The 15,549-nt window shown below is 42.2% G+C and overlaps 1 protein-coding gene across 1 annotated transcript; it reads left to right on the top strand.

Annotated features, from left to right (window-relative positions):
• Positions 1 to 5,598: 5,598 nt before the first annotated feature.
• proza (protein Z, vitamin K-dependent plasma glycoprotein a) lies at positions 5,599 to 11,721 on the top strand. Its single transcript, XM_069149143.1, has 9 exons — positions 5,599 to 5,767; positions 7,665 to 7,804; positions 8,470 to 8,621; positions 8,735 to 8,759; positions 8,848 to 8,961; positions 9,059 to 9,193; positions 9,454 to 9,569; positions 9,675 to 9,792; positions 10,724 to 11,721. The coding sequence occupies exons 2-9, from the start codon at positions 7,726 to 7,728 to the stop codon at positions 11,254 to 11,256; spliced, it is 1,272 nt and encodes a 423-aa protein (XP_069005244.1). The 5' UTR covers positions 5,599 to 5,767; positions 7,665 to 7,725; the 3' UTR covers positions 11,257 to 11,721.
• The last annotated feature ends 3,828 nt before the right edge of the window (positions 11,722 to 15,549 follow it).

The following is a 15,549-nucleotide window of genomic DNA, read 5'->3' as shown; positions in this document are numbered from 1 at the left end:
GTTGGGATTGGCTGCTCAGTCTAATTTTCCATGCAGTGCGAACAGTCTCAATCTCCAGCAAAAATGTGCTAATGAACTCCAGGCTGACACTCTGAAACACAAGTGTTCTTGCTCAAGGTGGTTTGAGGTTGACATAACCGCTGGTTGCTTTCATGATATATTCATCTGTCGTTTTTACAAATAATTCTCTCTTCTCTCGCTTGTTTAGTGTGCAAAAATGTACGGTATGTTTATTCCCCAAACATTTCCAGCTATAATGCATCGCTTTCACCTCTTTAATGAAGGTAACGTGGCTGGAACCATTTGGGAAATACAAACACAATATATGGGAAGAGAGTTGGGACCTTTTTTTTTTTAATTATTATTAATTTACTGTTAATTGTGAGAGGAATAACAAAAAAAAGTGGCAAATGCCTATTTCAACTCAGATGAGTAAAAAAACAAAATTATGAATTTCTAATGACATTAAAAGGAGAACAAAGCAAGACCCTCTTTGCATTTGACAAAGTTTTATCTCTATTTTGGCAAACATTTTTGAAAGGAAATACTGACAGGAAGTAAGTCCAATGATGCAGTGTCATTTAGTAGATTTGTTTCACTGCTCCACTTAAGCAAAACCTTTAAGCAATTTACCAATACAATTTTCATTCTCTCTACATTCATTTGACATTTTTAAAAGCTACTACTGTACAGATTGTGCACACAAAACATACAATCGGTATGTAAAACATATCTTAAAAATTCATAACGCCAACAGAGAGTAAAAATTAGCTGCTCCTACACCATCTACAACAATAACATTTTGTTTACAGCAGGACTTTAAATTTGTAATGAAACAGTTTAAGACACTAAAGCACCACCAACAGCATCCTTCAAAATGAGCTCTAAGTTCTAAATGAACACTTTTATGAAGCAGCTTTAACAAAAACTAAACATAATCTTCATTACACTGCATTATACTTATACTTTTCTTGTTTTATCTTTTTACTGTGAGAAACAATATTTCGATCTCTCTGTATGTCTTGCACATATGGTGGATTGACATTAAAGTTAAAGTTGAAGTTGATTATTTATAGCCAGATGTGCCTAATAAACTGGCAACTGTGCATAAGTCTGAGTATAGTAACCTCTCACCTTCCTCCCCAATTACCGTTTTCTCTGTCCTTCTGCAACCTTCTTCCTCAGCACATGAACCATGATAGAAAGATGGCGCTACGAGACAACTGCAGCCTAAACGCTGTGATTCGTCCTGTACATGAAGTCAGTATAATTTGTTATCAGTGACTTGTACAGACTTTCAGGAGTAGCTATATGTGCAGAACGCAGAGCATCAGATGGGCTCTGGCATGAGTACAGTGAAACATCATGTCTGTTTACAGAGCTGTCAGCTGCGTCTCTGCTCTCTCTGTGCCTCCTCAGCACGATCAGCCCTACGCCACCTCTCCACAGGTCTGAAGAAACACAACTAGACTCTTTTCATCTCTGCTGTCTGAGCAAGATACAGCATATCATTTAAAAGGTAGTGCATGGGGCTGCGATAAGGACCTGAGGGCAGATGAGATTAAAGAGTCTTGCACGAAGAAAGAGTGAAAGAAAGAGGTTTCGGTGGAAGAAAATGAATCGCTGAGCTGGTGGATAGCTGGGGATCACACAAGAGGATAAAACACATCTTTATACCTGCTTGGAGCTTCATTTATGACATCCTGAGCCTCTTCTGCACAGATACAGGGCACTGTACGAAGGGAATTGACACCATAAACTGCTCAATAATAGCCGGCCTGTTTCTGCCGAATGCCACTTGAATCATAAGCAGGAAACATGGTAAGAAGTGCTCTTAATTCTTTTCCCCCTGAATGTGAACAAATGAGCAGCGGGGTACGCAAGGAGGGGAGCGGTGTTAAATAAAATATGGCCAGATGACGTGAATTGATCACAGAGAAATGTGGGACAGAGGAGGGTGATTCTTCAAGAGTAGCTAGCGTAGCTGTGAAAGACCCCCACAGGGGTAGTGCCTGCCTGTTTCCAGTACTTAATACAACATCATCATTGGTCCTTGTCACACAAACTCGATTACATGCAATCTTCTGGTGCTGTGATACAGATGTGATTGTGTTGTGTGTGTGTGGGTTAATGTTTGCATTTAATATAGGACATCAGATAGTGTATTGCATAAGCGTGAGGGCATTTTTGATGAGTTATCTGGCGTTATTCTTCAAAACCAAACCAGGGCAGGTGATGGTTCTGATGTATTATATTTCCTCTGGTGATAATACAGTAGGAGGTCAGCGGTCCGACAGGTCTGTGCAGGTCGTTATTGCTTGTGTGTGTTATCAACCCATTACATCATCATAACGCACATTGTCTGGGGACCTCACACTGTCTGGTCCTCACTGAACTGAACAGTCACATGCAGACATGCACGAGCGTGCCAAACCAAACGCGTGTTATTGCTTCAAACCCCACCGAAATGGTTTTTGGTTTCGTATGTGTGTCATGTTGAACATTTTGGTCAGGTGTTGTCAGCAGAACAAAGTTGATCTATATGCGGCTTCGAATGGTTTAATCTGTATATCACGTGGGATCCTTGCATATGAGAATCGCAGATTATCTGGATCCAGTGCACTAAAAATGACAACAAATAAAGACTGTGCAGATGGCTTCTGATGTTAGCTATCTTAATCATTTTATTCCCTGCTTCAAACCTCAAATCTGAGAAAATGAGGAGATGAAGATGGGATATAATGATGAGAAGGAGTTTAGCTATGCAGTGAGCACTGAGCTACATGCTAACATCAGAATGCTAACATGCAAAAAGACAACACTAAGGTGCGGAAGTTAAGAAGGTGTACTCCTAACATGGTCACAATGTTGGTTAAGCCTTTTAGCATGCTAATTTGCACAAAACACAAAGTAGAGCTGAGGCCAATGGGAATGTTTAAATCTGACCTGATGATGGCACGAGAAGAAAAGTTGACCAAAGTCAGAATTTCATCCTCCCCGGGATAATTAATGTGAGCACAAATGTTTGTGCCAATCAATCTTGAAGATGTTAAGATATTTCACAAGAGAAATTAAAATGTTGACGTGTTGAATATCGAGGGTCTCTTCTAAAAACTGATGATGGCATGCAAACCAAGATGTAACAGTTTTGAGGTTTTATGTTTGCTATTTTCGTCATGACATTATGATTACTAATGCATTGTAACCAGGTTTGAGAGAAAACATATTTATGTTAAACATGACTGGGGAGCTTGAAGAAATCATATTTTATTCTGAACAAAAGAAACAAATGATGAAATTATAGAAGGAAAGATGCAGGGAGAATAATGGCGACTTCCAAACATGTACAGTAGACAGTCCAGAGCATTTCATCTTCAGTCGGTGAGATCCATCAGAAAGTTGTCAAGTATTCGGTGACATTAATTATAGATGGCTTTTTTGATGCCTGGGGTGTTTGTTTAGTGTGCCTGTAAAATTGGACCCTGGATTTGAAGAGGAATGGGTCAGCCAGGTCACACGTGAGCGCCACGCCGCACTTTCTTTCCTGCTACCCTCCAATTTAGAGCCAGCACTCAAAAAATAATGAGAGGAGTGGGAAGAAATGGGAGCGAGGGGGAAAGAGGGAGAGATGAGAAAGGGAAAGAGAGAGCTAGGTAGAGAGGGAGGAAGGTAGACCATACAAGAGGGGGATGTTGAATAAAACATAACTAAAGGAAAGAGATGGATGGGCGATTGGGCGAGCTTTCCACTGCTGCAGTTTGCAAGCCAGCATACAGCAGCTACAGCACTGCCCGCACCTACATGCTGACACGTGTCACAGGCAACGCACATGTTATATGCTACACATGTATGTATTCATACGCGCAAAACATGTTCAAACATGTGCTAGTTCCACACATGGCAGCTACATGTGACTGTGGATTTCACCTCGGACCAGATTCATCGGGGAAATTACTACAATCTTAATCGTTTACACATCTAGCTGCACCGCTGCACGTCCGGGCCAGCTCTCCATTGACTCTGTCCCTCCCTGAGAGGGTCTTCCTGTACCGGGCAGTGCAGCTACTGCCCCTGTCCAGCACCAGGGGACCAGCTGGTCTGAGCATGCTCTTATAATACTTTTGTTATTAGACTCGGGAAATGGAGACATTTAACACAGCGGCAGCTGAGACTGAAGCCCCACGGCCCTGTCTGTAAATTACATTGCTCTCACAAACAATCCCATTGAAATAAGGCCACTGAGGAGGGACTTTGGTTCTGTAAAATGCAGCCCTGATGGCCTCGTTTCAGCAGCTTTTATCACGGTGCCTTGATTTGGAGTTGATTTCTGTGGAGCGCCAATTGTCTTTGGCTGTCTGATGTGTCTTTGTTTGCAGTTCTTCTATTGATCGAAGCAGATTGCATCATTTTGTTTGATCAAGCATGCACACATTAAAAGGAGTTCATCATTCTGATCACACTGCTGCTAAAAATTGCAATAATGAATGTAAACTGTGCCTTTTTTTTTTTAATGTGTTCTCTGTTTGTATCAAACGGATGCTGCACAGCTTCTCAACTTTTTGACCTTGTGACCCCTCATAACAGCCTGACTGTTGATAGGTTGTCAACAGCTCAGTCAAACAGCGATGGATTAGTTAGAAGGCCTGAGAGGTAAATGTATGTAGTGGTTTACAAGAAAAGCAGAGAAAAGTAAAAAATAAAAAAAAATAATAAGCAGAATTTTTTTGTAACAAGAAGAGTATTTCTTCTTCTTCTTCTAAACATCTTAAACTTTTAATCTACTATGACACCCCTTTGGTCGTCCTGTCCCAAAGGGTGACTTAAGCTGAATTGAGAATATCAATGAAAATATTGTGATGAAAAATTAGCTTTGATTAAAACACGAACAAAAAGAAAAATACAGACAATATTTGTATATCGTAAAAAGTATATCCCATTTTTCAGATTCTTTTTAACTTTGCAGCTCCCTTTATTTCATGTTCTTTCTTACAATTACTACTTTCTTCTAATTCTATTTATATGTAGGCCTGAATTTTTCCTTCCCTCTGTTGGAGGTTTTTCTCCCTTTAAAGAGGAGGGTTTTTTTCCCCTCCTAGTTTATGTGGGAATTGTTGAATTGTTGGGTTTCTCTGCATAATATTGTAAAGTCTTGCTGTAAGGACTTTAATGTGTTAAGTGTCATGAAATAACCTCTGTTGTGATTTGGCGCTATATAAATAAAGTTGAGTTGAATTGAATTGAATTGAATTGAATTGAATTGAATTGAATTGAATTGAATGCTGGAGGAAAAAATGTCATTGGATGAGTGAAGTACTATCCCATCTAGTCACGTCCTGTCTTTACTTTTACCTTGTCTTTTCTGTCCCGTGTGCGTTTTTAGTTGGTCTCCCATGTCGGAGCAGTTTTTCCCCATTTATTCCTGACTTTATGGCAGCGTAAACTCAACTTTCATGTGTCTCGCAGGCTATAGAGTAACGAGATGCAGGAATCTCCCTTTAAATGCTCCATTCATAGTGGGTCCAACTCTCCCAACCGCACGGCGACACACCCTGCTCTGTCTTACAGCGCCCTCTGACGGCGCACATTTGTCATTAGTCTCTGCACAGTCAGTAAACAATGAGAGAGAGAGAGTGGGGGCAGACGTAATTGTGATCCGCACCCGTTACTTTGGATCGACAGGCTTGATCCATCCAGCAGAACCGAGGCGTGTTTCAGGACCAGCGAGGAGAGAGCGCGGGCCGGGTAGTTTGATTGCGTTACCGGGGCGGTAGGTGCCGATCATCACTGCGGTTGCGTTTGTTGTTGTCCTTTCGTAACGTTACTCTGGTTGCTTTTGTCCCATTGAGGTGACCCGCTCTAAAACGGCGACGGACTGAGTAATACTTCACAGTTTCTGTTGTTCTGAGTCACACCGGAGCAGCTTGTATCGCAGCATCCTCTTGTGTTTACGCTGCGCAGTAGATGATGCTCTGCATCCTCGTTTGGTAACAGCAGATGAGCTAATGCTACAATGGAAAAAAAAAAAAAAAAGCTACACAGGAAGCAAAGACTCATTTCTACTAATGTGAAATAATCCCCATGCAGCCCCTGCTGAGCCGCCCCTCAATGCTGATAGAGTTTATTTAGGGCGCATAGCGGAGGCAGAGTTTGTTTACAATCTGGGAACAAACAGACTCTGAGGCCCACCAACATGGCAGCGTTATGACACTGCGCAATGATGATGATGATGATGATGGTCAAACAGATGAGTAGGCTTTTTTTTTTTTTTCACAAAACCTGGATTAAGTAGAGGCACATAAACTACCGTTAATCTGTGCAGATAACCTGCTTCAGACAAGGCTAACAGCCAGGCGTCAATAATTCTGAATCCTTTCAATCAGAAACATATTTATTCCATGTTGTAATGCTACTTGGCCATTTTGCTTTATTTGTATGAGCCTGCATTAAAAAGGTTTATGTTTAAGAAACCTGCTGTTTTATTAGAGGTTTGTTAAAAAAAAAATTGCGTCGCAGTTGTTGAGATGATTAGAAATGGCATTTGTGTTTTAAATTAAATCTGATAGGGGCAATATATAAAGTATATGGAAGCATTTAGGCGTGTGCACGTCATGCCTGAAGATCAAGCCTCATTTTACTCTGTTATCCTGGATTTCTTAGTTCTGCTTTCATGAAACAGCCCCCAGTTATTTTACATCAACAACTTAATACACACAACTTTTTTGTCAAGAGTTACGACTTGGTGTTACATTTTAGTGGCTGTAATGTGACACTTTACAAAAATAGGACATTTGATCATTTCAAACTCGTTGTATGAATGCATTATCACACCACCTTTTCCTACAACACGCAAAATTATTGAATTGAATGGACATGTAATTTCAGCTTTAAACATAAAGTAAAAAAACAACCTGTTTCTAATAACAATGCTCATCTCAGCATTAAGAAGCTGAGATGAGCATCTCGCAGCAGACATTTTGACTTGTCATGGTTGGAAAAGCACAGATGCCAATGTTATAGTCAGCCAGCATGCACAATAAAAATCAGCCCTCAATATATGTATTGTCTAATTATATACCTACCGTAACATGTTCGTTAATTTGACTACATAAATTATTGCGACTACTATCAAGACATTAGCATTATCTTGTATACAGGAATGCCTGTAAATTATCAGGTGGCTCTGCTGATGAATGTTTTCATTTGGGATAAACTTCATTAAACCTTCCTCAGTCCTCAAAGTAAAATATAATACATCTAATTACTGCGGCTAGTGTGGTTCCCTGTCAACATAATATAACATCCTATTATAGACGGTGACGTTTAAAGAGGTGAAGATGTACCTGAAATATTGAGGTCCTTTGAACAATCAGCTTCTCCAGCAGCATGGTAGTATCGATGGATCCTCGCTACAGAGACCTACCCTAACTATGATGAACTTCATAAACATCCAGCGAGACTGCTGCAGCCAATACAAGACAATAACTGTGTGGCAGCGCGTTAATTGTACGAAAATAATGACTTCCTGACAACAAGGTGCAGCCTTGAACAGAGACTCTTTCTCTGTACAAGATTCTTTCTTAGCTGCATGCCCCTCTATAGCTCATTTGTTTTTGTTTTTCAAACATGCACCCCGCATCATGTCAATCTGCTTGTCACTTTTGTAGGAGCGCACACTGATCCCTGCAGCACCGACACCTCAGATCTTTGCAACGCTTCAGTGTCACCATGAACTCTTCGACCACATCTGCAGCTCTGCTGTGTCTGCTGGCTGGAGTTGTGGCCGCCATTCAGGACCATCAGTCAGGTGAGAGGGCCAGCGTGGAGCCAGACGACACCGTAAACCTCAAAAAGGTTTAGTCTGAACTCAAGAGAGAGGAAAATGAAGTGAAAGAATTAAAGCTCAAGATAGCAGGATGCTAAGTATAACATGTCAGAGGCTCTTCTCTTCATCAGGGAAGAAGATAGCGCTGAGTGAATGCAGTGGTTTTAAGAACTTTTGGGTGGTGATTTTATCAAATGGGTTTAGCTTCAGTCAATGAGATGCTGCTTATTTATATTAGATTAGTTTGGTTTATTGGGTTTTGATTAGTTCTTACCTCTTTTATTGTTTACTTTTTCATTAAACAACGTAGAACAACAATTAATCTGATGAGTCATAAATCATGAGAAATGCCAATCCTGATTTCCTAAAGTTGAAGGTGATGTCTTCAGATGTCCTCATTTGTCTGATCGACAGTCTAAAACCAAAGATATTCACGTCACAATGAAATAAAACAGAAAAGCAGCAAATATCATTAAAATAGTTGATTATTTTTAAAATGTTGATATATTATCATCAAAAGTCCCAGAGAAGAAAAGAACTGGCAACTGAGAGAAGTTGTCTTAAATATTCTAATGGTATGAAACGGAACCAAACCAGTTTGTGAATTGTTTTTGCTACGACCGCTGAGACATGAACTGTTCCCACAGTGTTTCTGGATAAGCAGCAGGCGAGCGCGTTGATCTTCCGTCAGAAGAGGAATGTCGGCGGTAACCAGGCTTCCTCCCTGGAGCAGGCTTGCATGGAGAAAGTGTGTACCTACGAGGAGGCCAGAAGGTTCTTCCAGGACTCCTACCGCACGGTGCGCTCGCTGTTAATGCCCTCCTCATTTCTTTCTTTCCTTCCTCTAACCTCCTCATGCCTCTATGCAATAAAAGCTCTGTGTTCACTTATCATGTTCAATTTCTTTTGCAGGATATCTTCTGGTCAGTCTACATCGGTAAGTGCTCTATTAAAATGATTCTCCATCACTGTGCGGCCATTAGCAGCACATTAAATCGTCTCACAGATTTGCTCGCTGTGTTTAGATGGAGACCAGTGTGCAGAGAACCCCTGCAAGAATGGAGCCATGTGTTCAGACAGCGTGGGAGGCTACGACTGCGTCTGCAAGTCGGGTTTCGCAGGGGTCCACTGCGAAACGGGTGAGAGGGAGATGTCGGCATGTCGTGCGGGTGACATCATGGTTAATTTGCTGTGTGATGTGCAACCTTCCCTTCTCTTTCTGGTTCCACGCTGCAGATCAGACTGTGTGCACCCTGGAGAAGAACAAAGGCTGCTCCCAGTTCTGTAAACCAGGCTACATATCCTACCAGTGCTCCTGCGCCCGCGGGTGGAAGCTCAGCCGCAGTGACAGGAATAAGTGTGAGCCTACAGGTACGTCATGTCCTGTGTTAAATTCCAACTGCATCTTTTTTGTTGGTAAAATCAGAAGCCAATTTTTTTTTATATATATATATATATTTTTTTTTATATTCTTTTTAGGAAAAAAAACTATATGTTGTTTTTTTTGTTTTTTTGTTTTAAACTGACTGACTGCAAATCTGACGACCAAATGTGATGTCAGTCAAAATCTAAAGAGAAAGGGTAAAATATTCTAATGAGAGAAAGTAATCATTATCATCTTCTTCTATCAGGCACTTACTCCTGTGGTAAGGTGAACAGTCTGAGTCAGTGGGAGAGCAGACAGACCACCAACAGCCACAGCAACTTTGAGGGACTTCCCTGTACTACTACAGAGTGTCCCTGGCAGGTAGGAAGACACACACTCACACTAGGACACTTTACAGGTACCCCATTAAGTGTCTGTGGTGTTTTTCCCAATCATCCAGCGGTCTAATTGTCGTGTGGTTTGCAGGCTCTCCTGAAGAGTTTAGAGTCTGCAGGTTACTGTAGTGGAGTCATACTGAAGGAGAACCTGGTCTTGACTTCAGCTCAGTGTGCCAACAAGTACGTCAGCTTCCAGGTGGCTGTCGGTGAGTAAACAAAACACATAATCATTACCAACACTGCTACTATTATTAATAGCAACAACAGGCAATATTTTGACTCACGAAATTGATGCACAGATATTCTGTGAAAATTTTGAGGATTATGTGACTACAATGTTTTTCAGAATAAAACGCTTATCAAAGATATTAGTAACAAATGATCACATCTGGGTCCCACCAGTAATGGAAGAAGTACTCATAATCATTTACTTAAAAGTTTAAAAAGCACAATATAATAACACAATGTCAAAATCTAGTATATGGTTGAACTGTGTATGAAAAAGTAGACGGCTTCAGCTTTGAAATGGATACAGGAAGTTGCGGCATTTGGCCGACCAATGGTGTACCTTTATCAGTCAGTGATAACAATTTACATTTATGGGTCTGGCCCTGCTGCTGTGATCCAGCCAAAAACACTCCGTTAAGTAAAAGTCTCCCATCTAAACGTCCTGTAAATTAAAACTACTAAAGCATCACCAGCAAAATGTACTTCAAGTATAAATAACTGGTAATGCAGTGTAGTCCCTTTAGGAATCTTAAATATGTTAGATTAATATTATTCATGTGTTTATTTTAACATTGTAGCTTGTTGAAGTGTTCATATTTTATGACTGAATTATGATGGTTAGTTCAAACACCGTGCACACCCCTGGTACTTTCACTTATTTAGGCTGATTAGACCTCTTCTCAGGACTGTGTGGGACTAGAGAAACTGGGTCTGATTGACACTTATGATACTTTGTTAATCCTACTACTATATATAATAAATCTGAACCTAGCTTTGCACTGCTACAAGAACAAGTACCTCAAAGCCGCACTAAATGCAGATCCTGAGTAAATGTATTTCTAGCGCTGAAGTCCACATGGAGTTTTACACCTTGAAAACCGTCATCTTTCTTTACCTGCACCTCCTCAGGCAAACGTACCAACCATGAAAATGGAGTGCAGACCCTGGATGTGAAATTAGTCCACATCCACCCAGGCTATAACGAGAGTCGTCCTGAAAATGACCTGGCTGTGATTGAGCTCAGCAACCGCATTATCTTTAAGAGAGAAGTCATTGCTGCCTGTCTGCCAGAGAGAGACTTTGCCGAGAGCATCTTGATGGCGGAAGAGTTCCCAGCTGTGGTCACCGGCTGGAAGGAAACCAAACAGGTATCTGCTTTCCAGGGCCCGCTCATGCGTAACCAGCTGGCATACAAGCCGTTGCCTGAGTGTCTGAACGCTCACCCCAACTTGATCACCAATAAAATGGGCTGCACCACTCCTCGTACCAATGCCGACTGCACCATGAGCTCCGGCAGCCCCCTGCTCACCCTTTACAGGGAGGTGTTCTTCCTCACTGGGGTGTTGAGCCAGCCGCCAGGGGCTGACTGCGCCAATGGCTACATCTTCCAGAAGGTGTCGCGCTACCTCAGCTGGCTGCAGCCACTCATGGCTTCTCGCTAGATGGAGTAGTCGGGGAGTACGTGGAGGTTATTGAGTATGGATTAAGGATAATGCAGGCAAATTAAAACTAAAACAGGGAATCTAATCTGACATTTTCTTCCGTCTAGTTCAAACCCTTCATTCGGCTCATCTGTCTGTCTGTCTTTTAGGAATATCCGTAATTATTTAGCAAAACATATACACTGTAGTCTGTATCCAAGTGATCTCCCATTGTGGACTTCCTCCTTTATCCACAAGGTGGCTCTGTGTCAACAGAGAAGCACTTTTTGCATGTGTCTCACAAACAGAGGGAAGCAGCAAGAGATGTGTGAATTATTCAGCATGTGTTTTGTGATGTGGACATAAATTTTAATAACCTTGAAGTGACGTTATTTTAGCAGTGACTGTACTGGTTGATATGCACCTTACAAGACTCTTGATTAATCACTCTTCTATGAATGTAATAAACCATAACACCAATCATAATGTCAGTTCTGTCATTGTTTAGGGATGCAGGAAGTATGATTTCGAGAGGATGCAGGGTAAGACTGCATTTTGTAATTTCAACACCATATCATGTGGAAAAACAATATTGGATGCTAAATTATTCGATTTCCCGAGAGCCTGTGAATGCATCTGACAGAACTTCGAACAACTTTCGCAGTCCGGACGTTGAACCAGCTGCTCACGTGCAACTCTATGTCCTCAGGCTTTTCCTTTTAATTAATTATTAGGCCTACTATTAGAACTGTCAAGCTAATACCGTCAAAGACAAATAACTAGAATATAAACAATGTTGTGCAAGTCTCTGCACTTGTTTTGTTGGTTAAATCAAAGCACCACGCGACGGTTTGGACGGTGTCCAGGTGTCTTTCATCAGGTGGAGGTAGTCGAGGTAAGTGAAGTCATTAACAAACTGTTTTCTTAGTCAAAAAGTCCGTTTCAAGCGTGTCAGCCATGCACACCTCTTTCTTTGTTATCTTTTACAGGGTTCGAAAGAAACGTTTGCCAAACAACAAATGTTTGCATTTCTTTCGTGAAGTGTCACGTGACAAGCGTTTGTTCAACGTTGGGAAAAAACATTGTTAGCAAATGTAACGGCACCAACCACAAAGTCCAGCTGATGCTGATGGGGACATGTCGTAATTTTTTTTAGTTATTGTCAAAAAGCAAAGTGAGCAGGTTCATTTTAGTAATGATAGCGTAAGATGAGAAATCAGATACAGTTACATGTGGATCATTAATCTCTGTACACCAAATTTAATTATATCCAGCTTTTAAGATATAAAAGCCTACATTTTCAACCGCAAGATGTCACCAAACGTGTTGGCTGCATCCTCTGGGGACCATGAATGTCTGTAGAAAATTTGAATGGAAATCCACATTATGTTGAGATAATGAGTTTGGATTGGATGTGGTGAAAAGTTGGAAAGAAACGAGCACAAAGTCCTAAAGTTTGTACATGTGAGTGAATTAGTAAAGATATTTACATTGAAAGGCTTGTCTGTTTATGTTTTATATGTAAAAACATACGAACTTTGAAAGCAGGAAGGTGAAGCATCAAATCTGCACTTTGCCTAATTTAAATACAAGCAACCAGAGAAAAACGAGGCTCTGACGACCGAATATCACCCCGTTTTGGAGCTGACAATATCAGCTTGCCGTCACTGTCACATACCCCCGTGTTGTCTGGCAACATTTTCCCACAGACACTCACCCTCTGCAGTCTTCTCACAGCCTCCCTGGTGAACAAGGCCAGGACCATGTCATGCCAGCAGAGAAAAGGAGAGGCAGAAGAATGGACAAGAGAGAGTGTAAGAGACGCCACATAACAAAAAAAACCTGGCCTGCCACTTTTGATTCGGGAGCTTGAAAAGGACAGCTCCGAAAGCTGGGGCCCACGTTGGCTGTTGCCATGGTACTCACCTAGGAGATGGCTCCTTGCTCCCAAAAATGGCTGTGCTCCTTTACTGGGGCGTCCAGTGGAGATTAATTTGAGTGGAGCTCCTTCCTTCCTGAGTCTGGTCCTGCTCACCAGTCCTGCCAGTTCCATTTATATGATCGAGCTTACAGAGGCACAGAGAAACACACGCCGAGCGAAATGTGGCTAAACTTTGTCTGCTGTGAGCAGCTGAATTCAGGCTGTTAAATGTATCACTTCTATATCAAACAGTCACTGCATGGGTTTCATTTTATTGCCAGAATAAAGCCTAAAATCTGAGCAAATGGAGCGACCGGGACGTGATGCAAATGCAGAGAGGGAAAATAGTGGAAGAGCGGAAAAGGGAGCTGAGTGAGAGATGCTTGACAGACAGAGAAAGCAAAGTGCAGAGATAAAGAGATGGAAAATGGCTTATAGATGAAGAGCAGGGACAGTTTGAGAGACATGGGATTTGTGACGTTGACACAGAAGAGAAGTCGTTCGTTGTTTGGACGAATTGATGGACCCACAGTATATTAGACGTGAATGAAATGGCCTGAGAGAGGGACATTAACAAGGCCATTACGAATGGAGGGAATTGAAAGCACTCTGGCAAAGCTTTCACTGGGCAAGACTGCTGCGGTGTCGAAATAGTCCGATTTTTTTTTACTACGTATCAGTGGTTTTGTGGGTACATCTGGCCAGTGTCCTAAATCAATAATCCTTTACTCTCCCCAAAACTAAAAAAAAATAGTTGCATGCTGAGACCTCAAATCCTCCCCACACTGTGTGTGTGTGTGTGTGTGTGTGTGTGTGTGTGTGTGTGTGTGTGGATTTGTGTGTGGATTTGTGTGTGTGCATGTGCATGCTTGTACATAGGCATAACACAGGCATGTGTATTTGAGAGGGGGGATGGGGGGGGGGGCATCAAATGACAGACTTTGTGAAGGATTATCTGTCTGTGCGGTGTCTGATTCCACACAGGGGGTGAGCAGCGTGTCTGAGCGTGGAAAAGCAGTTTGACTGAGTTAAAGTCAGACGGGCTATGTGTGTAACGAGCGCTCCGCTATCTGTGAGGCCTATGATCTCGTCCAATAACCCCCCTCCCCCTCCCCGAAGTCCATGTCCCCAATCTCTTCAGGACTCCGCAGACACGGGGCTCTCGTGTCAAGATTGGGTAGCGAAGCCCCCCCCCCCCCCCCCCCCCCCCCCCCCCCCCCCCCCCCCCACACACACACACACACACACACACACACACACACTCCACCCCGTACCCCGTCACAAACTCTGCCCCATGCCAAACAGGGCAGCTTCTACTTCGCTGGGTAATTGTGCAGAAGGGTGGAGAGTAACACAAGACCTCAAGAGGTTACAGCTTGGGCTGGAAGGAGTGGTTGAAAAAGAGAGACTAAGACAGGCGGTAGACTTTTACATAACTCTGCTGTAGTCTTAATTCCTCCCTCCTTTCAATTGTTTGATCACACGGAGCCTGCAGCCGCGCTCGTGGCTCTGCGAGGCTGGTTCATGCTGAATGTTTCAGTGACCAGTAACATTGCTACTGTTTAGCGGGTTGACGGTAACGTCGTGTTTACCATCTTAGTTTGGCACGTTATCGCCGTGTTTACAGTCTGGAAACGCTGTTTGCATTCATGTTTGCGCATCCATTCTGAAGGGCGGACCAATCAGGGGGCCAGTGTTGGTGTTTAGATACGATGACTTTGAGGTCGAGCGTTTTTTTGTCTTCCTAAATGTAGTAGTGGCAGTGTTGGAGTTTTAATGGTGTTCAGTGCTGATTGGTTAAAGGCTGCTCCAGTATTTTCAAAATGAACCTGAGGTTTACACCCAATAGGCTGGTCGGACCCATATACGCTCACATTTAGGCCTGGTAACATCGGATCACCAAAGTACAACAGGGAAAGGTTTGAATGTCCAAAGTTTTGCAAATATTGTGTCATATAAGTATCAGGAAGTAATACATTTGACCTGATGATGCCGTTAGATAAAAAGTGAAGGAGGGACATAAATGTGTGCACCAAATTTGATAGTGATCTATCCAGCAGTTGTTCAGATATTTCAGCCTGCATGAAATTTGCTGACTGACTGACAGACTGATATTGCTGTCCCTAAAGCCACACCTAAATCACCTAACCTCAGACATCCTCAGAAAGACGCTCGTAAAAAAAAAAAAGAGTCCGATGACTTTCCTGTATTCCACCGTCGTTTTTCTTCTGTGGCAATTCTGCTGTGCTGATAATAATAACAAAAGAGCATCCTTTACTCGATTGTGACTGAAACCAGGCGCGGTCCTTGAGACAGGCTTTAAAACCAAAATGTCATTTTCAGCATTTCGACACTGTGACTTGATGACAGAAGAGGAAGGTAAATCCTGGAGC

Source organism: Embiotoca jacksoni, unplaced genomic scaffold (assembly GCF_022577435.1).
Source record: "Embiotoca jacksoni isolate LCO1_2020_lvr unplaced genomic scaffold, fEmbJac1.0.p SCAF_15, whole genome shotgun sequence".
Taxonomy (NCBI): domain Eukaryota; kingdom Metazoa; phylum Chordata; class Actinopteri; family Embiotocidae; genus Embiotoca; species Embiotoca jacksoni.
This window is presented reverse-complemented; position numbering and strand designations above follow the sequence as displayed.

Excerpts from the sequence above, each read along its gene's own strand:
- proza (XM_069149143.1), top strand. The coding sequence starts at position 7,726 with ATGAACTCTTCGACCACATCTGCAGCTCTGCTGTGTCTGCTGGCTGGA. Across the intron at positions 8,622-8,734 it reads TCCAGGACTCCTACCGCACG|GATATCTTCTGGTCAGTCTA; the intron begins GTGCGCTCGCTG and ends TTTCTTTTGCAG. Across the intron at positions 8,962-9,058 it reads AGGGGTCCACTGCGAAACGG|ATCAGACTGTGTGCACCCTG; the intron begins GTGAGAGGGAGA and ends TCCACGCTGCAG.